This window comes from Phalangium opilio, unplaced genomic scaffold, assembly GCF_054372755.1.
Source record: "Phalangium opilio isolate 3A_F unplaced genomic scaffold, DU_Popi_V2 ptg000013l_1, whole genome shotgun sequence".
Lineage (NCBI taxonomy): Eukaryota > Metazoa > Arthropoda > Arachnida > Opiliones > Phalangiidae > Phalangium > Phalangium opilio.
The window spans coordinates 12,761,693-12,789,690 of NW_028324148.1; the positions used below are offsets into that span (position 1 = coordinate 12,761,693).

General features: G+C 37.8%; 4 protein-coding genes across 4 annotated transcripts; all 4 read left to right on the plus strand.

Moving 5' to 3' along the window:
- Positions 1–1,654: 1,654 nt before the first annotated feature.
- On the plus strand, positions 1,655–4,430 carry LOC149709260 (uncharacterized). Its single transcript, XM_089863457.1, has 4 exons — positions 1,655–1,850; positions 1,986–2,267; positions 2,924–3,427; positions 4,152–4,430. Exons 1-4 carry the CDS (start codon positions 1,757–1,759, stop codon positions 4,277–4,279), a joined length of 1,008 nt encoding a protein of 335 aa, XP_089719583.1. The 5' UTR covers positions 1,655–1,756; the 3' UTR covers positions 4,280–4,430.
- A 2,136-nt stretch (positions 4,431–6,566) lies between these two features.
- Positions 6,567–9,516, plus strand: LOC149709261 (uncharacterized). Its single transcript, XM_089863465.1, has 7 exons — positions 6,567–6,578; positions 6,728–6,794; positions 6,855–7,016; positions 7,516–7,732; positions 7,814–8,031; positions 8,550–8,842; positions 9,093–9,516. The coding sequence occupies exons 2-7, from the start codon at positions 6,750–6,752 to the stop codon at positions 9,331–9,333; spliced, it is 1,176 nt and encodes a 391-aa protein (XP_089719591.1). The 5' UTR covers positions 6,567–6,578; positions 6,728–6,749; the 3' UTR covers positions 9,334–9,516.
- Positions 9,517–12,938: 3,422 nt separating this feature from the next.
- Positions 12,939–15,969, plus strand: LOC149709262 (uncharacterized). Its single transcript, XM_089863963.1, has 4 exons — positions 12,939–13,269; positions 13,547–13,839; positions 14,249–14,364; positions 15,905–15,969. Exons 1-4 carry the CDS (start codon positions 13,117–13,119, stop codon positions 15,967–15,969), a joined length of 627 nt encoding a protein of 208 aa, XP_089720089.1. The 5' UTR covers positions 12,939–13,116.
- Positions 15,970–16,083: 114 nt separating this feature from the next.
- LOC149709263 (sialin-like) lies at positions 16,084–27,196 on the plus strand. The gene is made up of 7 exons (XM_089863971.1): positions 16,084–16,783; positions 25,351–25,581; positions 25,643–25,948; positions 26,009–26,161; positions 26,278–26,473; positions 26,541–26,785; positions 26,903–27,196. Exons 1-7 carry the CDS (start codon positions 16,583–16,585, stop codon positions 27,101–27,103), a joined length of 1,533 nt encoding a protein of 510 aa, XP_089720097.1. The 5' UTR covers positions 16,084–16,582; the 3' UTR covers positions 27,104–27,196.
- The last annotated feature ends 802 nt before the right edge of the window (positions 27,197–27,998 follow it).

Here is a 27,998-nt window from a genome sequence, read left to right on the forward strand (position 1 = left end):
TGAAGTTAAAACCGTTGCCTACGTTATTTAAATAAAATCTTCGAAAGCTAGTATGCGGGCCTTGATTAATAAGGTAAGTAACCAATCAACAGTACTGTCTTCTGTGAGATTTATTATTGTTTATTTAATATTATGCATGAACCATGATTAAGAAAATAGCAATAAGTATGACATACCGTTCCCATTGCTAGTGGAATTTTTTTTTTCAGTGAGCTAAAAATATAAAATTTAGCATAAGGGCGCTGTGATCGCAGCGATAGAAAAATTCCTTGCCAGCGCCGATCTGGGAGAGACTTCTGGTGTGAACTTCGGTGTAGGTTATAAGCTTCTGTTTGTTTGTGTTGACAACTAAGAAGTTGGTTGCCGGTAATCTCGTTTTTCTCGGAAAATCCTTCAGCCCGCCGTTTGTCAAGCTAATGACATCGTAACTGTATTAGCAATTAGCTTCTGTAACTCGCGACAGGCATTGATTCATAAGGCATTGAAAATTTCTCTCCAAAGATTATTTTAATCGCAATAGATAATTCTCGAAACATAAGACGTATATATCGAGAGTTTTCTTTTTATGTTTTTTCGTAAAACATTTCGCTTTTACTGTGTAGTGATATAATAGTGATTTCAAGGAAACTGTCTGTGAAAGAAGGGTTTTTATGAAAAGCAAGGTCGTTTAAGATAGGATTATGCAGTGTTTTGGTTAATATAATATCGCAGATATGATCCGATTGCTATTTATTCTATATGAAAACTGAGGGGTTAATCACTCCTTAAATGAAGTTTTATTGCTACCAAGTGGGTATGTGACGAAACAATACGATATAGGCAACCAGTGTACTAAATATGAGGGAAAATAGTGGAAACGCGTTGACATTATTTTATATAGGTTTTTTTTTACATTTCTGGCCGCCATTTTTCAAGATGGCGGTGGATTGGAAAAATATTTCATAGTGCGTGCTTACTAGTAACGTCCCTGTAAAATTTCAGGCGTCTAGGTAAAGCGGTTTGGGCTGAGCGTTGATTATAAGTCAGTCTGGAAATCAGAACTTTGTCTTATATAGATGTAGATAAAAATCGGAGTGCAAAGTTTTCCAGAGTGAATTAACCCTTCAAATTATGGTCCACAATTCGTGTATTAAATTACCGGATAGATAACATCGATGCTGAACTAGTTGCATTTTGATGTCTTATGTCTTAAATTGAAAGTGGATTCCATTAGGGATGGGGCTATTGAAATTTGTCTTGCAAAGAAATTCGCAGGTCGACTCGTCATTTTCTTGGTTTATAGCGATCTGTGGATGTTTATATTGTACCATTGTTGGTGGTTTTTATCTAACTTCCGGAGCTCTATTTGTATTGGTTCAGGATCGTTATGACGTATCTAAGCAACAAGCTTCGTATCCAATTAACACATTAACGTCGGTTCAGTTTATATCCCGTAAGTGTCCTGCAATGTTTTTTCGTTTTTACTTTTGCCTTCTTTAGAGCTGGAAAAGTATTAGTCTGGCACCTGCTGGCTGGCAGGCTGCCTTTTCTAGTGTGCTCGTTAAATCTCGAAGCTAACAATAGTAGTGTTTGATTTGGATTGATATGTAACTCTTTCAACATAATTAAGAAAATTATGAATGATTTCTTAATAGAAATAATTAATAACTTTAAACGGTAACCGACGTATAATAATGTATGAAGATTAATTTTGTTTACAGGTATTCTAAGTGGTCCAGTACTTTACAAATTAAAAGAGCGTAATACTTTGATATTGATGGTATTCCTCGGAGTGCTTGGCTCGTGCATGTCCGTCTTCAATCCTCTGACCGACCCAATCACTTGGCTAACAATTTGTATGTCCATAAGGGGTAAGCATTGATTCGACGAATACTTATGGTGAAACATGTTCGTCACAAGGGACGAAGGGAGAAGATGAATTGGAGAGACTTGAACTTTATCAATTATTATGATATTCAAAATTTATAATTATTTTTCGTTGCTAGGTTTCGCTGGTAGTTTTTCTTTGCCGGTTGTTGTGCAAGTAGTGTCCTCACACTTCCAGAGACACCGAGCCAAGGCGTTAATGATAGTTTCATTTTTCTATACCGTCTCGAGCCTTACCCTTCCATCCATTATAAGAATAGCGGCTGAAGAATACGGTTTAGAATCTTCGTGGTTTATTCACGCAGCCATTTATTGTCAGGCCTTTGTACTGGCCTTGATAATACGGTCACGTCAATCTAATCCAATTAGTAACGAAGCTGGTGAAGCGTTACCATTGACACGTACGTAGTTTCTGTAGTACGTTTCTGTCTATCAGTGGTTCTTTGACTGCCTAATAGTTTTTCTTTGCTTTGCTATTTTGCTTTATTCGTTTGCCTCACGATGAGGTATTTTATTTATTTTTATTCCTCTATATTTATTCTGTACTTTTCTGTTCTATTGGTGGTTTCTTTGAGTACCGTTCATTTCGTTTTGCATTGGTTTTGCAATTCAAGTTTATTTGTTAACTTCCTTATGAATAATACCAGAAGTGAGATGAGACTAGAAGTGAAGGGCTCTAGCATTGGTAATAGATCCTGGCACTAGTGAACAAATTTGAGGATTTTACGCCGCTTCAATCGCGCTTACGCTAGAGAGAAAAAATTGGTCTAGTTCCAAAAACCTTTCCTACCCCCTTCCCCTCAACCTAAAGCGGCGGAACACGGACCCGGCTCCTTGAATCTAGTTCGGCCGTCTACCACCGCGAGCGTCTCACGTTTTGGAGGGGAAATTCTGAAACCGCCACCAGAGGGCTAACCGTTCGTTTGTTATCAAGAATATTCACTTTCGCCGAGTGAAGAATTTGGTTAGCTCAGTACTTCTGGTCTCATCTCACTTCTGATAATACTATTTTCTGTATCTTTTAAAACTACGATATTTCTTAAAACTTTATTCTTAGAACTGGCATCTGAGAAGCCAACGAAGGTAACTCAAGAAGGTTTAATATCTATTCTGAAGAGTTTACTGGTCCAAAAACGACTCTACATAATCGGAATTTTCACTATCATTTTAATGTCATCTAACTCGGCTTTTCGAACTACCATAGTTGATTACGGCCGTGACATTAACGTTAATAACCTCAATAAATACATCTTTGAGATTATGGCTTTCGCGGACGTAATTAGAATTCCGATTGCAATGCTGATTGACAGTCGTTTGTGTTACGAAGAAACGATTATATTGTTCAGTTCCTTGATAGCAGCACTGAGCTTTCTATTCTTGACAATAAGTTGGGGATACGTTTATGTCGCGATATCTTTCTTGTACAGTTTATGTTACGCGGTTGGTGCCGCGTGTCACGCTCCAATTATTGCGACGCTAGGGACATCTAGGATTGCTATTGTGTACGGATTAATTTCGGGAACGCACGGAATACTACAATTGGGATTACCAATTCTGATTGGTAAGTATCTATAAGAAACAATGTATTGAAACAGAGCATTAAGCCCGAGTACAAGTTAAACGTTATCAATATAAAGGTTTGGAAACAATGGATAAATTGGTGTGAAGGATTGTAGACTATTCACAAATTACGTAACATGGACAGGAAGGTAACGGGTTTCAATTAATGATACTAATTGTTAGTGTAGTATAGAGTCATAGAAAATGTTACCCTTTAGTATAGTTTCGCCTATTTTCCCACTCTTTTTAGAGGAAATTAGACGAAAAAGCTTTTTATTCTCAAAATTGTAGTATACAGGAGGGTTAGCAGTGTTTGTTACGTAAATGTGTGGAGGTCTTCTTGATTGTTACCTTCTGCGTTACGTAATTTGAGATTAGCTCGTGGTAGGGGCAAGGCTACCTTGGAAATAGAACAGATTAGAAATCACTTCATTAATCGCTTATAGCAGGTTCTAGATTTGATAAATATAAATTTAGATACGGGAATCGTGTTTCCAATCAATTATAAGTCACTTAATGATCGACCTTGATAGAAGGGCTTCTATGTATCAACGAGCAGATCTGCACTTGATCATGACGGAAAAACGGAAGCTGCGCTAATTAGAATTTGATTGATCGTTAACTCTTTTAAGGAGAGATAATTGAAAAATGTAACTCGTTCTTGGGTTTAGTTCTTTGTTAACACTATACGACTTAAACTTAAATTCAAATAAACTTTCTTTTAGGACTGTTCCGAGATGTTCATGGAACTTACAACTATTTATATTATGTGTTCGCTATTTTAAATGTGTCTTTGGCAGTTTTACTCGCATTAAGTCGTTGGAGTAGGTGGTTTACTCACTCAACCACGTGATAAAATATTTAATTAGTTTTGTTTTACCCATTTGTCGACTGGGTTGTGAAACTATTTAAGCTTTTTAAATAAATTGTATTGAACGAAAAATGCAAGACAATTATTTTTTACTGCACGTAATATTTGTAGGCGAAGTCATTTTAAAAATAAAACAGATGATAAAAACAGATACTATCAAAACGCTTATTATCAGAAGCTTATGGCATTCACCGAAGTTAACATCAGTGGCCTCTCCAGAGAGGAGAGAAAGAGGGAGAATGGGAGATAGAAACGCGCTTTATAAAATCCGCCGAAAAATGGGAAAATAGGGGGGTAGTAAAAACAATTTTCGGTACGTTTCGTCGTTTAGTTTTAGTCCTTTGCGCATGGGGCATTGACCTCCTCGCCTTATCTCTGTCATCCCCTACCTCAACTGTGCGCGAGAAAGCAGCGCATAGGCACCGCGGTGTACCCTAGATTTACCCCCGTTTTCACCACGCATGGATCACGGCTGCCTATACTGATTCTCTCTCCCTCTTTCTCTCCTCTCTGGCCTCTCCCGGCTCGGTGTTTGCGATGAATTTTTCTTTGGCTGCGACAAGAGCGCGTTATGCGAAAAAAAAAATAAAATAAAAATAGACCATTTCTAAGTAACGGGGTAAAATAGTTATTGACAGGCCTTTCAAAAACACCCTTCATTTCTGTACAACAAAGAAGGAATCAATTTCCAAATACAGGCGTGAAACGTACTTTCCTTCACAATGGTTATATTATGCTTCGATTGTTACACAAATTTCACGCGGTTTAACATACTACCCTAATTTTAGTGTCATTGATACTAGTATCCTAAAGATCTTGTAGCGTTGTTTTGTGTCGACAAAAACGCCAAGTTTCCTATCATCTATAAGTTAAAAGGAATGATACTTTAACATTCTTTTTGCATTACATTAATTTAATATTATTATATCTTTCAATAACAAATGTTTTAAAAAATTTTATTGTTAAGACCGTATATTCGCGAACCTGAACTATCGTTTATTAACGAGACTACAGCCTTCAATATTTTCTAAATAACAACTGTGGGTTAACTAAACCTAACCTTCAGTTTGTGTAACTGTCTAAATAGGAGTGTAAATATGGCTTTGAACGTACAAACACTTTTATTCTTTATACTTAAATACGATTGTCCGAAACGTACACGGAAAAACAGTTACCAAATATACATAATGGTTCTCTTAACGATTGATTTTGGTATATTTTACTGTGTGTTACAGTAAATATAATAATAATATAATCTGCGTTCGAGGTCAAGTTATTCCGTCAAAATTCCAGGTAGCAAAAAATAAAATCCTTTTATGCGTACTTTAATTCAAATGCTATCTCAGATTTCCTGTTCACCGCTTACGGATCACTAGTAATTATTTTAACATTATCAACGGCAGGAGTTTGAAAGATTACGCGTAATCACTGTAGTACAGTCAAATTTACAGTGTACATCGATTGATTACACTGGGTCCCTTGGTGTAGCCTGAGAATGAGGAGTCTAAACTCGTCTCTCTATTCCAAAGTTCAAATTAGTGAAGTATGTTTGTTATATTTTTTTCCAATCCCTGAAAAATACTTTTGAAATGTTTAAAAATGTTAGACATGTTTAAAAACGTCCCAAAGACATTTTTTAAAACAACCGTGCAATGTTTCCGTTCCCTTATATACCCTCACCGCGGTTGAACATGGCTTTTAGTTATCCAAAAATAGGCTATGGCGCTATGTTCACCGTGAGTAGGAGGGTATGCACGACGGAGCACAAGTGTTTACCGTTTCGATATAAAGAAACATAACTATTTACTGGCTTTGTTTTACGTAGCCAACATGCAAGCTGGCACCTATTTATGAAAAATGGTCCAATTATATTTGTTCCTTACTGGAATCGTGCAACAAGACGTAAGGAATTGATTAAGGGCAGCAAGCCCATTCATGTTACATGTACTCTTTACTAAATAATGCACAAATTTTAAGATAAACGTTTTTCGCAAACTGAATGTTTATGAAAACATCTTATATAATTTTTTATATTTATGTCTTGAAAACTGAACAGTTCAAATGTTTTATCATGAATCCATTAGAGCAATGACTATACACAGGGAATACCCCGTCTAATCTCGAAACATAACGCGTTAAAAAAATCTCTAGTAAATACCGTCAGGCAGGAGCTGATGGCCCTAGCTCAGAAGCTCTCTAGTTCTTCTATCTCCGGGGGCGCCCTCCTCCTGCCTTATGATTAGTTTTTGAACTACTCAAAACTCCTCAATCAAATCGAGAGGTTAGAAGGGGTATTCATTGTTTTATAGATTCATGGTGTTACTTTTTCCAATCTGTTTTGTCCACTTACTTTATTCTTTTTCAAGTATTTGTCCGCAAAAATAGTTTTTTATAAGTTTGTAGCGTAATAATTACGGCATATTTTGTTAGTGTTACGAAAGATTACATTTTCATGCCAAACTCAGACTGGACAGTATGGCGAAATCTACTCGATGATGTAATTCGTTTTAAAACACAATACATTTTAAAGTGTACACATGTTATTATTAAACCTTAGGGTTATGACGTGGTTGTGCACGGTACAGAGCCAACACCCGAAAAATACAATGATGCCAAATTCTGCACTGGATTTTACTTTGAGAGGGTCACGCTGATGTCTATCAATCCGAAAAAACAACTTAAGAAAGTGTTCGGCTTGCTATTCAACGTATCAAACGGCGTAAGTTTATTAGTTTAACTCTTGCCGTGCTATAATTTTAAAAACCGAAACTTCCTCATAGTAAATATCCTTTAGACCCATGATACTTATCGAGAGTATGATAGCTTTATGCCAATGTGATGGACGACAATTGGGGGCGCTGATCAGGCCCCTCATCTAGGTGCAGCGCCTAATAAAATGTTCTGACATGCTTGAAGGGACGTCGCCATTTTTTGACAGCCAGTAAAAGAGCAAGGGGGACAGGGAAAACATTCTGGTAAAATAGGTCCAGGCAACATGCAGGCAGAGGGAGAGGGAATGTTTTTCAAATTCTAATTTAGAATTTATCTCTCTACTCTCATCAACTCTCGACTTTAGAAAGGGAAACAACTTTTAACCCCATGTGAAATAGAAAAGGGAGCTATTGGAAAATATTAGGCCAATCGCCAACGCTGGTCACAGCATAATAAACTTTTGATTTTAGTAACACAGATTATTATCATTTTTTTTCTACAAATAGGTAACTCTCTTGTTGTGTTTCTGCTTTCTATTGGTATTGTCGTTTCTTGTATTGAACCATCTGCCCGTGATATGCAGGAAGAGAATGAAAAAAACTACAAGAACATCCACGATTACGAAGCTTTATTATATCCGTTTGGCTAAACCGTCCTTCAGTTACTATTTCTTTTTAATTTTGCAAGTCCTTTGGAATTTGCTACCGACAGTATTTTTATTTCGTGAGTAAACTTCTTCAGTCTCTCTCATTTCTTATACATCCTTCTAGGTGTTCATCTGTTTAAAATTTGTCAATTTTCAAGCCCCCAATATTAACGCTCAAGTAAAAAAATTATGGGTTCGAATTGTATACGGATCATGGCTTTTGATGTCATTCTTTGTCATACATTATGTACTGAGTGTGCAGAAGTCCGATATGCCCGTGAACTACGCAATCATCGATAACTTGTATGATTTACATAAGCAAAAGGATGTGGTGCCTATCATTGAACATGATCACTATATTTATACCCGACTAAAGGTATGTGTGAAACGATTCAAATTTCACTTGATCAGTTATGGTTTATCTGATTGAATACTGGTTGGTCGAAGTCGAACGGATTAGACAAGCGGTAACGTTTTTTGAGACTTATGGTAATTTTTCAATCACTCCCAATTCGATTACAATGTAATAAAGAAAATTTTGTCTATAGGGACAATCATAAATTGATTATACTAATTCCTGATCATTTTCTCTAAATTTAATTGCAGTTAACTATCAAAAGCATCATTTTTGTTATAAAATCAGTTTAATAATGATAAATTTTGAATTGATCACAAATGAACACTGTGATAAATTTTATTGCGGTAAACTTGACGATCAAAACATAAATTATTTCGTTGTGTTCATGTGTGATTAAGTTAAAATTTATCACAAATGAAATATTTGTGACCAGTAAACTTGACGAACAAAAACATTTTTTAAGCCTCGATCAATTTAATCATGATAGAATTAACTATATTTGATCAAGATTTAATATCCATGATTTTTGAAAACAGGAATCAACGGAATCATCGGCGATCGAAATTAGTAATCGAATCAATAGACTTGGATCGACTTATAAACTCCCAGAATTCTTTACAAGAGTTAAGGAACTTACTTCCACCAAAAACTTCGTGTATTTTTTCACTGATCCATTTTTGTACAACTTCGAAGTATCAATATTCATGAACGATTTTCGCTTTGGGACTGACTTTATTTACTTCAGCGAGGAAACCGTGTTAGAAAAACTCATGTCCATACCATTTAGCAAACATATTTCTGATACTTGCATGGATAAAATCAATATCGGGTAAGCGATCTTTCGTTATTATTATGGCTCTATTGTGGTTGGTTCAAAATATACCGTGCTAGCTAAGAAACACCAAATAATAATATAACCGCTTGAATAAATTGTGATGCCATGTGAACGTTTTGCCCTTTGAAGCCGTGACAAGAACGGTGAATGGCGATCCATAACCAGTGATGTGATATATCTCTAGTTTTTTCCGTTTCAAGAAAACTATTTTCTATAATCTAATACAGCATTCATTTTATTTCAGATTGTACAGAACGTTTGAAACGCAATGCTTCGAAATTGAAATTAAGAAAATCAAATATAAATGGGACAAAATAACTTGGTCAATTCCTAATGAAAGTGAAATTGTTCTAGACCAAAGTGAAGCGGTTATGTGTTTCGTGTTATATTCATTGTTAAACATTATCGCCATTATTTGCTTCATCATCGAATTCTGGACTCGTTTCATTGGAAACGGGATAAAGCCCAATCGTCCATGGAGCTAGTGTCTTTGAATCCTCATTAATGTCCATAAATTAACGAACAGTAATTCTCTGAACCAATGAAGGCGAAGTCAAATAAACAGACGATTCATTTCAAACCCCTACTATGTCACAGTGAAAAAAGCTGTAATTTATCCTGGGGCATAATGTTTATTTTGGCTACGTTACGTCCTAAGTTGTTGAACTCGTTTTTGGTGTGTTGTACAGTTTCGATTAAAATGGCGTTTCCTGAAGACTTAACTAATTTCACTATAATAAAATTAATTTCAAGAAGTACTGGGCTAAAACTCTTTTCAAGGCAAACGGATGCGCAACGAAAGAACCTCGTCGAGCTATTTACTTCGTTGACGATCCGATTAGCAACTTTCGAAAACGTCCAAAGAACATACCCTATAAATTCTTACAGTCCTTTTAGAAACCTCCCTTATAACGTGACTGCATATAATATTCCTCTTTGAGCAATATAACGCCATGCTAAACAGGGTGGCCTAGTTATTTGAGGAGAACCGATGTCTTTCATTCATGCAACTGAACTGAACTGATGATGTAGAATTTCCATCAAATATTCTAAATTCAATTGCATGGGTGATGTATTAAAAACTATTGTAGAAGTTTACCTCTCCTCTAATAGCTAAGCCACGCTGTATAAGCGACGTATATTTGAGAACAGAAACTGAATCAATTTCCAAATATAGATGCGAAACGCAGTTTGCTTCTACAACAGTTATAATATGCTTTGATGGTTACACAAATTTCGAACGGTTCAACATGCTAACCTAACTTCTGGGGTTTTGATGTACTAGAATCCATAACGACCAAATTGCTCGTGCATACGATGGTTTTTCGTTACGACAAAAGCGTACAATTTTCCCATCATCAAAACCTCAATTTCGAACTTATATAATACCTCTTATTAAGAGATATCTATATCTATATAAATCAAAGTCCTGACTGACTGACTGACTGACAGACTGACAGATAATCAACGCCCAGCCCAAACCGCTTGCCCTAGAAGGCTGAAAATTTGCAGGAACGTTACTCATAAGTAGTAGGCGCGTACTAAGAAAGATTTTTGCAATCCGCCGCCATCTTAAAAAATGGCGCCCAGAAATGTAAAAACTCTTCTCTATGCAACAAAGTCCGCGCGTTTCAACCGATTTCACAGATATTTAGTACACGGGTTTCCTTTAACCTATAGACAGACTAAATGCTCTTTTGGGTTCGATTTGTTGCCATCTTTTTAAATGGCGGCCAAAAACTAAAAAACCCTTCTTTATGGGATAATGTCCGCGTGAAAAGTAATAAAAAATGTCCCGACGGGCTGACGGGCAACGCCGAGTGCCTTCGCTCCTAGGATGCTACAAAAATATTAGTCATCAGTAAAATCAACACATTCTTTGTATCATTTTGATGGTAGTTCTTATTACACGCGAGCGACGCCGCGGGTAACAGCTAGTTTAACATAATTTGTTTATTAGGGCATAAAAATGAAACGTTGTTTAGTTTAGTAATGTTATGAACTATGCTTTAACAGTAGAACTACATTTTTCCGCCCTTAATACACAATGCTAGCAGTGCAATCCTGCAATATTTCCTCAGTAAAGAACTGCTGGTTAACTAAACTGTGCCAGCTTCAGTTTGTGTAACGGTCTAAATAGGAGTGCTGCTTTGAACGTGTAAACACTTTTATACAAAAACATGGCCATTAGCGACTTACACGGAAAAAGGCTTTACGAATATTTATAATGGTTCTTGCAAGCTTGATTTTTATTATTTCTTTTGCTCCTAACAGTAAATATCATTATGTAATCCGCGTTTAAAAGTGTAGTTATTTCCTCAAAAATTGCGAAAGCAGAAAATATAAAACCATTTTTTGTTGAATCTCAACGCCCTTGTTAAAGCTTAGGGGAAAGCTTACGTGTAGGAATACGTAATAATAGATCTCATGGGAAAGGAAGTAGTGTCGCCTGGATATGAGCAATCTAAACTCATCTTATTATTCCAAAGTGCAAATTGCTGAAGTAAGTTTCTTTTATTTTATAATTATCCAAGGTTTGTTTCAAGTGTTTAAAAAATAGTTTAAGAAAAGGCGGGCTCCTTTTTCGCCACAAGTATGCTAGGTAAATCATTACATACCAATTTTACCTTGTTAAAGGCGGCAACCTTTTAAAACTCGTGCACGCGATGGAGGTAAAACTAGCCCTTGCCAAGCTTAGCATGCTTCGCGGCGGGAAATCAGTCTTTAAGGTTCGACAACGGAGTCACGCTTTGCTTTAAGATGTTAGACTATTTTAGAGACTAATGATGTGAATGTGTGGGAAATTCGATTCTCGCCCCCCCCTCCCCTCTGCGTTTGGGCGAAATTTCAAATCCACCACTCGGGATTCGCCGGATAGCTATAGTTCCTTTAAATCAGGTGACCTAGCTTCCTCCAACTCAATTTAAAGCCACCTCTTAACACACGGTGTACCGAAAATTTGATAGCCTGCTTTTTAGCCTAGTCGGGAATCCATAATACCATAAATTGATATTCTACCACTAAGTTTCTATGTCTAAAGTGGATCTTTAAAGGACTAGTATTTTCCCCTGCTGCCTATAATTGGTCTCACCCTAACCTGGTAATAAATTATATGAGACACTACCACACTTCAAGCCCTCAGTTTAGTGTACTCTTAACGCGAGAGGTGTTAAAAAACTCTCGTTGATTTCCGGAGAGGTTTTCGTTCTAAAATTTTCTTGCCCAAAATGTCTATACAAGAGCAAGCAAAAAAGAGACACCCAGGAGATTAAGGCCACCCCCATTATGTGCTGAAATAAAGGATGGGGGCAAGAGACGTTCCACCAAAGACCTAATGAGGGACACTTAAAGAGGATTATTAGCTTGTGATAATACGTTTCCCTGTGAAGGACCATATTATTTATTGAAATTGTTTCTACATAGGCACCGTATAATTTGGCCCCAATTTATAAAAAATGGTCGAATCATATTTGCTCCTTGCTGGAAACATGCAACAAGAAGTAAGAAAATGATAAAGGGCAGCAACAATTAAGTCACTGTGTAATAATGATGGCATGTTTTGCTAGTGTTACGAGAGATTTCATTTTCCTGGCGAACTCAGACTGGACAGTATGGCAGAATCTACTCAATAATGAAGTACTCAGTTTCAAAGCACAAAGCAACACAAAATTTAGACACGTCCTTATTAAATCTTAGGGATATGACGTGGTCGTGCACGGCACAGAGCCAACACCGGAAAGGTACAACGATGCAAAGTTCAGCACAGGATTTTACTTTGAGAGCGTCACGCTAATGTCTATCAACCCGAAAATTCGCCCCAAGAAAGTGTTCGGCTTGCTATTCAACTTATCCAACGATGTAAGTCTAACCCTTGACCTGCTCATAGGAGGTCCGCACCCAGCTAATACGGAAATCTTAATTTTTTACGATTAGGTAGCTTTCTTGCTGTGTTTGAGCTTTCTATTGGTATTGACATTTCTAATATTAAATCATCTGCCCGTGATCCGCAAAAAGAGGACCGAAAAAGTATCCACAATTAAAAAACTTTACCATTTCCATTTGGCTCAACCATCTCTCGGTTACAAATTCGTTTTAACTTTGCATGTACTTTGGAATTTGCTACCGACTTTATTTTTATTTGGTAAGTGAACATTCTCAGTTCAGAATGAAATTTAGCTTGAGAAAATGTATTCTACTTTACAGCCCCCAATATTAATGGTCAAGTAAAGAAATTATGGATTCGAATTGTGTACGGGTCATGGCTTTTGATGTCATTCTTTGTCATACACTATACGTTGAATGTGCAGAAGTCCGACATGCCAGTGACATACTCAGTTATCAATAATTTGTATGATTTGCATAAACAAAAGAATGTGATGCCCATAATTGAACATGATCACTATATTTATAACCGACTAAAGGTTTGTGCACAACTAATCAAATTATACTTCATCAAATCGTGGTCGAACTGATCAAACTAGAAAGAATAACAAGCTTTAGGACTTCGACCAATATATACAATTACGCGGGTTTCGATTAATAGAGTGAGAGATGGAGCAATCAATGCTTGATCATGTTAATTTTTGATCAATTTGTCTTAGTTTTGTAGTTAATTTTTCGATAAGTCTCGATCAATTTAATCATCATAGAATTAACTATATTTGATCAATCTTTAATAAACTTTACTTTCGAAAACAGGAATCATCGGAATCATACGCAATCGAAATTAGTAATCGAATCGATAAACTGGGATCGACTTTTAAACTTTCTGAATTCTTCATAAGACTAAAGGAACTTACTACCACCAAGAACTTCGCGTTCTTTTTCTCCGATCCCTTTTTGTACAACTTCGAAGTATCAATATTCATGAACGAGTTTCAATTCGGGACTGACTTCATTTACTTCAGCAAGGAAACCATGTTAGAAAAACTCATGTCAATACCATTTAGCAAACATGTTTCCAATGCTTGCATGGAAAAGATCAATATAGGGTAAGCGACATTTTGATATACATATATACTTTGACTATTTTGTTGTAGTTCTAAAATAAACAGTTTGAAATATATTGACCTAAATAAAAATAATAAGATAAAGAGACTAAAATAAACGGTCAAAAATAAATAGGCTAGCTGAAATAGGCTAGGGTTAACAGAACAAAAAATTAGATTAAAATAAACAAAGCAAAAAAAATAAATAAATAACTGGCCATAATAAATGATCAAACAGAAAGTATGAACCAAAAATAAAGCACCAAAATGAACATGCCAAAAATAAATCAACTAAAGACTAAGTAAGAGAGATTAAAATAAGCTTTGTCGAAAGAGAGTGTAATAAGCTTATAAACCATTTTACTTTGAATAATGAGCTTAGTTTAATGCAGGCTCATTCATTTTATTTTAGATTGTACAGAACGTTTGAAACGCAGTGCTTCGAGATTGAAATTAAGAAAATCAAATATAAATGGGACAAAATATCTTGGTCATTTCCTAAAGAAAGTCAAATTGTTCTAGACCTAAGTGAAGCTGTTGGGTGTTTCGTGTTATATTCAATATTGAACATTATCGCAATTATTTGCTTCATCATTGAATTCTGCACGCGTTTCATTAGAAAAAGGATCAAGACCAAGAATACATGGACCTAGTTTCTTTCAATCCTCATTCAGGTTCCTAAATTAACGAACATTAATGCTAGGGACCAATGGAAAGCGAAGTCAAATAAGTAGACGATTCATTTTGAACATCTGCAGTGGCCCGCTATCTAGGATTTGTATATAGGAAGCAAACTTTCAATGGGCTCTATCTAAAGCAGATAAAGACCTTACAGATAACTAGGCCTAACTATATACGTTTATGAACAATAGTTTAATTTCTAAATCACGACCCAAAATGGCTATTTCCCAAAATAGTGTCTTTTCTCCGCCCCGCAACAACTTTACCTTTTGAAAGATCTCTTTGTTGTTGCTAAGAGTTATAAAGAGTTATAAAATATATCAGCGGTACTCCAATACCATAGTGCAACGCGTCTTTAAACATGGTATTTTCCTTTCACGTTTCACCGACAAAATTCACGGAATCTTAAAAAATATCGGCATAATTTTGCGGAAAATTCTACGGAAAAAACGACGAAAAACCGTTTTCACTGAAACAATTTGAAAGAGCGCGAGCACCAATGTGGAGACCAAAGTTGAAATTGCACCAATAGCAACGCGTCGATTTTGTTTAACTTTATTGTCTTTGTAAAAACCTTCAAATTTATCATATAGATAACGATGAAGACAAAGTTTTTCAACAAATTCTTCGGGATTATACATTTTAAGAAATTAAAACTCGACAAACCAAACGCCTTCACTTAAAAAAAAATGGCGTTGAAAAACTTCTCCCTGACCAAAATAACGCCTATGACGTCACGGATTCGTCCCTTCCCTATGGCGGCCACTTTCCTTTCTGTAAAAATGGTCGGGAAGTCAAAAACCAATAGGGACTTCGAAATTCGGGTTTAGCTCCATCCCCCAGCGCCATTATTGTATGTTCTTTCTACAGAATGAAAGTTATTTAAACACCTCCGCCTGGTATCTTAGCGCATGACGTAGTTCTGCCAAGTCCCTATTCCGTGCTTGTTGCCTAGAAAATGCGCGGCACGTAGATGTTCTTTTGATCCAGATGGCGCTCTGATTTAACAGATGGTGCTCCGTCTTAAAACCTGGTGACTTATGGTTAAATCTTGTGATAACAAACAACCTAGTAACTCATTATGATAAAGGAGAACGCAGAAACTACTTTCACTTATTGATAATAAATAACTTCACGATTTTCATTTCTCACATCAGTATCATCAATATACTTGGATGCTTTATCAGAGCATATGGAACAGAATTCTTAAAGTATTATCAAATTCAAGAGAAAGGGTGATCAATTCATTTGTAAGAAAAAAAATTCTGTTCCTAGAGTAGACAGGACCTATATTTACTCACAAAATACATGTTTCAGATAATGAAGATAAAAGCTCTTAAATAAAAATAAAATTGATGTGATAATTTCGAATTTTTGTAAATTGAAGCAAAAAGCCACATATTAAGTCCGACTGATAAGAAATTGGATCGCGGAAGATTAACGGTGGAATAGAATACTTGTTTAGTTTGAAAATTTAGGCCGACTATTATCATAAGATTATAAGTTTTTTTCCATAAGTATGACACTTCCTATACTTTGTAATGCAAGAGACTTACTGAGAGCTAGTTAGAGAACGAGGCGAGGATTGACAACACTCGGTTTTGAGTCCATCTTCCTATTTAGTCTTTGACAGCGCCTCATCAGGCGTCGATTGACAAGAATCTATGACGTTTCACCCACGTGACTTCGTGAGAAGCTCTCAGTAACCAGTGACAAACTTATGGAACATATCTTATGAACTTATACTACTATCAAGCTGTTGGACTCAAAATTGTCAATATGCTAAAATTTCCTGAGAAGCTCTTAGTTGGTAATCATTCGGGTATTTTCTTCTAATGTTAAAATTATGTAATAAAATTGTAGCAAAAAATAGGGAATTATCATCAGTTTTTTGTTTCGAGTCAGGCAGTTTCTAACTCTATTCCATGATGATTTGTCCAATCACCAATTTTTTTGCGTAATCGAAGGGTTTACGGTTGATAACCTTTTTTGTTTATCGATGCCTAGTGATTGTTACAATAAATAATGTTCAATCGTTAAACGCTTTGTTAGAAAGCTCTTCAAAATGATCGGAAAAAGATGGATATTCGTTTTCTTCTCGTTTTGGGGTTTAATGGCATTTTCAAGTTTAAATTCGTCAATGAATTTGGCCATCGTAGCGATGGTCAATCAAGACGTCTGGGTCAAGGAAACGAAAATATCCGACGAATGTTTGAGCAAACCTGATAATAGATCTGATACCAGCGTCAAGCATTCAACCTCTAGAGTATGTTGATTTGATCGTTTACAAGTATTACCAATGTATATAGGGTGGTGTGAAATTTATAGAAGAACCGAAGTACAGTAAGTTCTACGGACAATTTTTGAGTCGAAAATGTTCTATGACATTTTGTCGTATAGCCACTTAAAATTAAGAAGAAAACTAAATGTCAATCACGGCAAAATGTTATAGACATTTTCGACTCAAAATCGCCCTCTGTACTTTGGTCCTTTTATTTTCAGAGCATGCGTTCTTTTTAAATGTATCTGGGGCTATTAGTTTGACCCAAAAAGATGTAAATTGTTTAATATTCTATTAAAAAAAATATGTAGTGTCCCTACAAAGATATATTCAAAACTCCCGCTAGTTAGTTCCACTGTTAACCGCTTATGGCGCCCCAAACTACCTTCCCCAAGTTTCATGAGAGAGTCTTGGAAAACGGGCATTCTTGTTCCGGAGCTTATGAGCAACACTACTTTTGTACCTGATCATCCTCGTATATCATTATCATTAAACTCTTATTTTAGTTATAAATGTATTTATTATTTAACTCACGTACACGGTAAGATTTTACTTTACCTACCTAACCCAACCAACACTTGATTCTGACTAATTAGGCCACGGGGAGTTCGGAAAAAATAGTGAAAAAATTCTTAACCCGCCGCAAGTTGGTCAAAAAAATTTTTGAAAATTTGAAAATTGCATGTACTTACCGCCATTAAGACCGCTACGCGCCTAAACGCATTCTGCCCTCGATCTTGAAAAACTACCCGGGGGGGTAATAATAAGGACTCGCGACGGAAATCAAGGAGCACATACTGCGGAAATATAGCTATGAAATTTTAAACACCCACTGAAACATTTAGAATTCTCATACCAGGATAGAAAAATATTTGAAGCGAGCTCCAATTTTAAAAATAAACAACGATATTTTGCTAAATTGCGTAGATTATTTCGGAAGTAAATAAAGATAAACAATAATATTTTGGAAAAGGTGTAACATTATTTGGGAAGTAAATGAAGATAAACCACAATATTTTGGAAAAGGCGTAACATTATTTGGGAAATAAATGAAGATAAACAACAATATTTTGGAAAAGGCGTAACATTATTTGGGAAATAAATGAAGATAAACAACAATATTTTGGAAAAGGCGTAACATTATTTGGGAAGTAAATGAAGATAAACCACAATATTTTGGAAAAGGCGTAACATTATTTGGGATGATAAACAACATATTTTGGAAAGGCGGTCACTTATTTGGAAAATTATATAATATTTGCTTAAAATGTGGCACTTAGCGTTACCCGAGAAACACCACATGGAGGTGGCCACACGTCGTTTCTCATGGGGAGTTTTGTTTAGGCAGGTCCCCTTGCCTACTGCCGTATATATTTACTGAAATTCCACCAAATCTCGTGAAAATCGGTAAATAATAAATTAATTAAGATGACTCAATTCGAGAACCTAAATATCTAGTAGCCCCATCCAAATATTTTATAAGTCCTGAATGAATATCATATGAATAATATCTACCCTGATTTTCCGGTTTTTTCATGTAAATGAAAAGATCTGCAACCTTACGTTCGTCCTGCCTTGAACAATCTTTCCAACGAATGATTCGCCAAAAATTGTATTCCGATATTCCATTCAATATGCAGAATGCTACAACTTGCATTCTTTTTACGTATGTGCATTTTACTGGAGTGGCCGAGTGGACGCTCCATGAGCAGCCTAAGTTTGGGTTGGTGCGTAATATAGTGCTGCCATCTGTGTACTAAAATTTGTACTAAAATATTTCAAAGTTTCTTTGAATATTTTTAAATTATTTTCACCATAGAAGGCGCTATAGTCGTACGCACCAACCTTAACATGTAGCGCCTCTGGTGGATTCTGTGCTACACATCGGTACAACATACGCGTGTTGTAGGCATTGTATCGGCCACTCCAGTAACACCTTTCTTTCTCTATGGTGCATTCGTCAAAAAAAGCACACACAATATGTTCAGGAACGCTGCTAAAATCAGATACATCCTTTCCATTTAGCAACCTTCGCATCGCTGCAACGCGATTGCTTTTGAAAGCCATAATTATCAACTTTATCTCAAATAATTTTTATTTTTACAAACCGTTAATCCTTTTCAATAAATGGTTTGAAAAAAAAAGATCTAAATCTACCTTTTATTGTGGGCAGAAGCAGGTTCGGTTAGGTTTTTGGTTCGGATAGCTTAGGATTTCACTTCACGTGGAGAAAATGAATTTTTGTTCTAGATTTAAAACATCCAAACCCACCGCCGGCACAATGGTTGTCATGGTAACGTGGCAACCTTCTTCTTTGCCATGGCAACGGTTCGCGCATGCGCGAACCGTTTTTAAGTAACAGGTGACCTTTTAAGACAATTCTTTATTACTCATCAGACGCGTTTGAGCGAGCTAAGCGAGAGGTTTAATAAAACTCAATTTTGTGGCATTATTTTGTTGGGAAGAGATATTTTTGTTGGGAAGAGATATTTTTGGTGGGAAGAGACATTTCTGGTGGGAAGAAACACATTTTTGGTGGGAAGCATTTGGTTTTGTGGCTGGCCTATTTTCAAAAATGGAAAATCCAACTTTTGAAAACCCTAATTTTGAAACTGCGGAACAGTTTTTCCACAGTATTTCGTTAAAAAATTGGGGTGGATTTTTTCCATGTATGAACGAAGAGTTAAGGGCCAAATCTGAAAGGGACGCTAAAACTCTGGTGATTTCATTGGACTTGGTTCCAAGCGTTACTTCTTTCAATGAAAGAAAGATCGCTTGTACTTGCGGAAATAAATCCGACGATGGAATTATCGATGGATTTCTTGTGGGGGTGTTTAACAACCAAAGTCGGTTTGGATACGTAATCCGATGTTCCACTGGGCAATCTCGAGCCAACAAGCGAAAGGCTTTAAGGGCATTGAAGAAAAAGGTTCCCGATCATTTGGTTTCCGAGTGTGTGAAGGCTTTCGTCCCCTCCAAAAACACATGGTTTTATAATCAAAATTTGTCGGTTACCGACAATCTTTTCCTCGTTTTCCTTTGGGTTTGTAAAATGAGCGTCACTGACGCTACAACCCATAGTGAATGTTCCTCACGAACAGTTGTGGATTATTTTTCCATGTGTCGTGAGGTAACGGAGATTGTCATTTCTAATAGGGCCGACAAAGTTCAGATTGGAGGACCAGGACTGTTTGTGGAGGTGGACGAAACCTACCTTCATACTCGCAAATACAACCGAGGGGCGGAGTTAGCCGGGGAAACCATTTGTATCTTTGGAATTTATTGCCGGGATACAAAAGATGGTCTATTTTTGAAAGTGAAAAATAAGTCCCGTGCTGTTCTGTGGACGCAAATGGCAAAATATATAGCCCCTGGGTCCATCATCGTGTCTGACGGAGCCCCTATGTACATGAATTGTACGTTAATGGGCTTTCGGGAGCACCTTACCGTGCTTCATAAGTACGAGTTTGTCAACTCGGAAGATTCTCGCGCCCATACGAACAACATCGAGAACCGAAATAGACACGTGAAGGATGCCATTAAGTCCCACAGAACAGACAGGTCATTAAGTAGCTATATGGCTTCTTATTGGTACCGATGCCTATTTTTCAAGGACCAGGATGGAAACTGGCTTCCTCCTGGAACCAATTTTGCTCGGTTCTTGGAAGACGTAAAGGCTTGCTACCCTGGACCGGGCAAAAAAGGCCTTGAATTAATTGAAATCGGGGTCTCGGAGGAAGAGCTGGCTACTCTCGATCCCGAGACAGAACCAGCATTTTTAATTGCTGGCCAAAACGAAGAAAACACTGCCGAATTCACTGACGAATAAGGCAACGTTTTCTTAGTTTTTGGCAGTAGGCAAGGGGCCTGCCTTATCAAAACTCCCCGGTTGGATTATAGCGGCAGTAGGCAAGGGGCCTGCCTTATAAAAACTCCCGGTTGGATTATAGCGGCAGTAGGCAAGGGGCCTGCCTTATCAAAACTCCCGGTTGGATTATAGCGGCAGTAGGCAAGGGGCCTGCCTTATCAAAACTCCCGGTTGGATTGTAGCGGCAGTAGGCAAGGGGGCCTGCCTTATCAAAACTCCTCATGAGAAACGACGTGTGGCCACCTCCAAGTGGTGTTTCTCGGGTAACGCTAAGTGCCACACTTTACTGCATAGCCATCGGTATAAACAGTTTTGCAGTTAGTAGTGTATAATTTTTAACATACACTTTCTTCCAACATATTGAAGCCTTTTTAAAATATTGTTGATCACCACCATTTGCTTCCCAATAATTCGCCGCCTTTTCAAAAATATTGCTAATTATCTTCATTTACTTAACAAACAATATTATGCCTTTTCCAAAATATTGTGCTTTACCTTCATTTACTTCCCAAATAATGTTACGCCTTTTCCAAAATATTATTGTTTATCTTTATTTACTTCCCAAATAATGTTACGCCTTTTCCAAAATATTATTGTTTATCTATATTTACTTCCCAAATAATATTACGCCTTTTCCAAAATATTGCGGTTTATCTTCATTTACTTCCCAAATAATGTTACGTCTTTTCCAAAATATCATTCTATGCCTTCATTTATTTCCCAAAAAATATTATGCCTTTTCCAAAATATTGTGGTTTATCTTCATTTATTTCCCAAATAATGTTACGCCTTTTCCAAAATATTGTGGTTTATCTTCATTTACTTCCCAAATAATGTTACACCTTTTCCAAAATATTATTGTTTATCTTTATTTACTTCCCAAATAATGTTACACCTTTTCCAAAATATTATTGTTTATCTTTATTTACTTCCGAAATAATCTACGCAATTTAGCAAAATATCGTTGTTTATTTTTAAAATTGGAGCTCACTTCAAATATTTTTCTATCCTGGTATGAGAATTCTAAATGTTTCAGTGGGTGTTTAAAATTTCATAGCTATATTTCCGCAGTATGTGCTCCTTGATTTCCGTCGCGAGTCCTTATTATTACCCCCCCGGGTAGTTTTTCAAGATCGAGGGCAGAATGCGTTTAGGCGCGTAGCGGTCTTAATGGCGGTAAGTACTTGCAATTTTCAAATTTTCAAAAATTTTTTTCACCAACTTGCGGCGGGTTTAGAATTTTTTCACTATTTTTTTCGAACTCCCCGTGGCCTAATTAGTCAGAATCAAGTGTTGGTTGGGTTAGGTAGGTAAAGTAAAATCCTACCACGTACACAACAAATGGCGACGGAGATGGGATCTCAACACCAACGCAAGTAACTTAAAAATATCGTTTTAAAATAACTTTTTTGGACGAGATCATCTATACGACCACGCGGACGAGGCTTAGACGACCGTCGGCTAGGAACAAGAATCGCAATTCATCAGACACGGTGACTGAACTACGAACTTTCGCGGACTAATTTTCGTAAATAAACGGCCTATACATCACGGACATCACGGATATTTCGCCGGGGACCAATTATCCTTACGCGCTTTACGATAAAAGTACGGTCGACCCATACGCGATAAACGGGCCTTGGTCACAACAAACCAACATTCAACTACACAGGAGCTATATCGGAAATCGCCGCATATACGGGCCTAACAAGTTTACACCGAGCCCAGAACGTGGAAATATCGTCCCATTCAACCAGCAACACTTGGGAAATCGCCCAACCAACATTCAACTACACAGGAGCTATATCGGAAATCGCCGCATATACGGGCCTAACAAGTTTACACCGAGCCCAGAACGTGGAACTATCGTCCCACTCAACCAGCAACACTTGGGAAATCGCCCAACCAATATTCAACTACAAAGGAGCTATCGGAAATCGCCGCATATAGACATGGCAACGACAGGCATCATCGGTAAATTAAACATATTCGATAACGAACAAGAATCATGGGAGCAGTATTCCGAACGATTAGACGCATATTATAAGGCGAATAAGATCGAGGACACGGATACTAAAAAGGCGGTCTTACAAACAATTTTAAGCCCCGAAACTTACACGCTTCTTCGAAATAGACTTCGGCCGGATAAAATCAGCGCGAAATCCTATGAGGACTTGGTAGCTGCATTGAACAAACATTTCAACCCCACGCCTCTACGATGCATAGCACGCCTTCGTTTCCATCGCCGTGACCGCCAACAAGGTGAATCAGTGGAAACCTACATATCGGCTCTTCAATCTCTATCGGAAAACTGCAAGTTCGATAAACCAGATGAAATGATTGTTGACAAAATCATTTTTGGCATCAATAATGACGTGATGCAACAAAAACTCATAGCCGAAGAGGAGGAAAAGAAAGTGGTTACGCTGGCACGAGCCACCACACTTCTCGTAGCCATGGAGAATGCCAAACGCAGTCTTGGTGAAATGAGGAATGGAGATATTGACCTTAGGGTTGCACATATGCATACTCCTCGGGAACACCCTGAGCACAACGAATCTGAGCAACAAGGACGTTCTAACAGGCAAAACAACGGCAACAGCAACGCCCTTCACAATGACAACCCTCACCCGAACCTGAGACCACGACAAAGCAACCAGAGGGATGGAAAACCAATTCCCGACTTCAGTTGTTGTCTTCGGTGTAAAAACGACAACCACAGGGGTTCGGTGTGTCCCTATATTAATGCTATATGCGGGCGATGCAATCGTACAGGCCATCTAGCGAGAGCCTGTCTAAATCCAACTCTTCCTATGAAGAAAAACTACCCTCATCAATCAAGATCTCGTCCACCGAGATCGAATCATATAGGTGACATCGCACCCGATGGAAATTCCGAGCACGTGGAACCGGATGAATATGACGTAACCTTATACCATGGCAATCTCGAGCCCGTGGCACTTAACGAGTATGATGTAGACGTGTATCACATTAAAGTGGCGCTTGAGCCTCCTTCACCCACATCGCATACCATACACAATATCGACACAGCTCCATCGCCTGATGAGACTGTTCCCCCTCCGGAGGTGATAACGTTGACCGTTAATGGTAAACCAATGACATTTGAACTCGACAACGGGTCCGGGTACACGATGATATCCGCACAGGATTTCAAGCTCATCGGTAGCGAACAGAATGTTCGCCCATTCTCCCGAACACTTGAATCATATACGGGCGATGCGATCCAAGTCATAGGCCAGACAAACGTCCAAGTATCCTTTGGAACACGAGAGGCCAGTCTACCTATCCTTGTTGTCCAAGGTAACAAGCCAAATTTATGCGGACGGAAATGGTTGTACTCGGAATTACAAATCCTCCCCTCAATCAACCAACACGCTGAACAAATACACACTGTTCTGAATGCCGATCCGAAAATCGCTGCTATGTTTTGGTGGCCACATATCGACCGCGATATTGAGCACCTGTCCGCAACATGTCCCACCTGTCAGGAACATGCGGCCATGCCACCTACTTCCAATGGACAATCGCCACCTCCCACGAGCCGCAACTTCGCACTTCACGACGACGTTATCGCTTGCAATTTCGGAAAGGGGGAAAAATGGTTTGCCGGTACCATTAGCGATATAATCGGAAAAACCGTGTATACCGTGAGAACACCACAAGACGAAATACGCCGTCACAAAAACCAAATACGTCCTCGGTCTGCTTATGATATGGAAATTGGAACCACAGAATCGTCGGAAGTGGAATTCGATATAGGGGATTCCGCATTCAAGGAAAAGCCGAAGACTCCACCCAATCCACCTCCCGTCAGGACATCACACGGCCCTCGGCATAACACTGTCCCTGACCATGACACACAACATGACGCCATGCCTCAGATCAGGCAAGTACACAAGGGGGTCGTATCCCCAACGACAGAAGAAAGACCATCAGAATCTATAGCTACCACAAAAGCCACAAGACAAAAACGCGTACCTGCTCGGTACCTGAATAACTGAAATATGTCACTGAACAAATTGTAACTTACATGTAATATCAATATTATCTTAACTCACTATTGTAAACAAACAAAAAGGAAGGTATTGTAGTGTCCCTACAAAGATATATTCAAAACCCCCGCTAGTTAGTTTAACTGAAATATGTCACTGAACAAATTGTAACTTACGTGTAATATCAATATTATCTTAACTCATTATTGTAAACAAACAAAAAGGAAGGTATTGTAGTGTCCCTACAAAGATATATTCAAAACTCCCGCTAGTTAGTTCCACTGTTAACCGCTTATGGCGCCCCAAACTACCTTCCCCAAGTTTCATGAGAGAGTCTTGGAAAACGGGCATTCTTGTTCCGGAGCTTATGAGCAACACTACTTTTGTACCTGATCATCCTCGTATATCATTATCATTAAACTCTTATTTTAGTTATAAATGTATTTATTATTTAACTCACGTACACAACATTTTGATAATAAATTTAATGAACGCTTTATATGCTTATACTTTATCAAATTTTCCAATGTCAAAAAACGTGGCATTGAACCTCGTAAATGATATTCATTAAAAACAATTTTATAAATAATATAATAATAATAATATGTAATAATAATCTAAGTTTTATCTATGAAGGGATGGCCAGACTAATGTGATTTTCTTTGCCTTAGGGTGAATTCAACTGGGACCCTTACACTCAAGGTATAATATTAGGAGCCAACTCTTACGGGAATGTCATAACTCATCTTTTGGGCGGATACTTGGCGTCTCGATTTGGTGGAAAATGCGTATATGGAGGAGGTATCTTCCTGATGTCAATCTTTTCGTGTATGACACCTTTAGCCGCCCGAGCTGGTGTCCCATTCATATTCACTCTTAGATTCATCTCTGGAATGGCTGAAGTATGATTTCCTAATGTATATCAAATTTCTGGAAATAGAAAGCACTCGCATCTTCCACTAGGGTGCGGCGCAACCGGCAATTTCACAGTTGATGGCGCGTTGGGCACCAGTGAACGAAAGAGGCACATTCGTCAGCTTAATTACAACTGGAACATATATTGGTAGCGTCTTGGCCAATATCTTAACTGGCTTCCTCTCAAGTTCACCCAGTCGTGGAGGTTGGGCAGCCATTTTCTACGTTGTCGGAGTGTTTGGCTGCGTATGGTTTTTCTTCTGGGTGATATTCGTGCATAGCACGCCAGACTTGCACCCAACTATATCCAAAAAGGAGTTCAATTACATAAAGCTGTCGCAGAGCACCACTACGGTAATGAGTGTTCGTTTAAAATATTTTGATAATTTATAAATTTTCCTAACCCTTTTACAGGAAATTGTTAAAATTCCATGGAAAGCCATATTTTTTTCGATTCCATTTTGGGCTTTGATCATTTGCACCTTTGGCAATCTTTGGTTCGTGTACACGTTTATTATGTCCATGCCGATCTATCTAGAGACTGTCATGCGATTACCCATTGAATACGTAAGTTAACCTGTCGAAGATAAACGGGATTGAAACAAGACTTGTAAATAGGTGGTACCAGGGAGGTTTTGACACCCAAGAAAATCCACAGGACACCCTGATAATGAATTTTTAAGGGAGGGGGGGGGGTTAATGATAAAAATCATCATAAATGCAAAAAAATTCTCATTAAACTAACAGAATGGCCTAATTATGGGAATCAACTATGTGTCAAATATTGTTGGCACGTTTGTTGGTGGAACAATGGCTATTTCATAATGCGAAAATTTAACATGAAGATAAATACGATCAGAAAGCTTTTCTGCACAGTTGGTACGCGCGACGAAATAATTTACGAAGACATACAGTTGCTCAATGTTTCTTTCTTTAAATATTTCAGCGTTTGTTGGGAGCATCTTATCTTACATTAGTATTCCATTGTTGGGTGGCTGCAACATGAATGTCGTATTTTTCTTCATGTTGGCTACGAAGCTTTTCGTGGCTCTAAACAGTGGTGGATCATTAGTCGTTCTTTTTGACATGGCACCTCAATACAGTGGGGTCTTAAGCGGATTCAAGAACACGATTACCGCTACTGTAGGATTTTTGTCACCCATGTTCACAGGAAGCATTATCAACGATGATGTAATTGATATTTTATATTTAACTGAAGTGAATGTCACATGTCACATGTGCAAGTCTAGAGTGACTAGATTTTAGAGCAGTCTCTACACGAACTATAAGACGTATTGTGTATTTCAGGTGACACCAGAAAGATGGCTGATTGTTGTCTTTGTGGCGGCTAGTGTTCAATTAGCAGGTTTAATTGTATTCCTAATATTCGGTTCTGCCGATGTACAGCCTTGGGCCACAGTCCAGGAAAAATCGAATGAAAATAAGCATTCAGAAAAGAATGGACTTAACGAGAAGCAAAGACTGTTAAATCACACCATTAAAAAATAATTTATTAATAGAAATAGGCTTTATTAATTTTGTTACATTTTATCAAGAAGATTGTGTAGTTATTTGATAATAAATGACTGATAATTTTTATAACTTTTTCATTTATGATTTTACTCCTGATTTCTTGAAACTATATATAGGCACGGGAGTTTAAAAGCCCTCTGTGAATGTAGGGACGCTAAGGATCTATTTTTATCAGAGCTTGGAGCAGGGACGAGAGAGGTGATGTGGAGTCGTATGGTGATGGGTGATCCGTGGCAATTAAAGTCTCCCAGTTTACCTTGTGCACGCCCCTACCTTTTTGTAGGCGATTGAAAATTGCTGCCGCGTAGCGCCATTGTGTTTGTATGAAAGCTAGCTTCTTTTTTAAGACACTCGACGTTTACGTACAGAACTACCTAACCGAGTCACCGAAACGCTGAGGATGCTGGGAGTGGGAGGGCTTCGTTGCCGTAGACGGGGGTACAGAGGTTGCGTTATAGATATGGAGGTTGCGACTACATCCCTCTCTCCTCCAAGCCTGGGAGCGTCAGTCAGTACTTTGTTGACCGTACTTTTCTATAAGAATAACTTACACCAGTAAAGATGTGTCACAAAAACCCATTAAAGATGTGTCACAAAACCCCATTAAAGATGTGTCACAAAAACCCAGTATAGACCCGCGATATTACTGGCGAGACGAATCATTCCTAATTAATTTTCATCTCAATCACCTATCTTGTTTATTGCATTGTCAATTCTTTGCCACATACTTCTATGGTGTTTTCAAAAAGCCCGCCGAATATGGTGTTGTACTGCGTGACCAGTCTGGGACATAGACATTAGAATACTATAATATAATGGTCTGGGAAATAGCACACTTCCTCTTGGTCCAAAACCACTTTATTATCTGGAC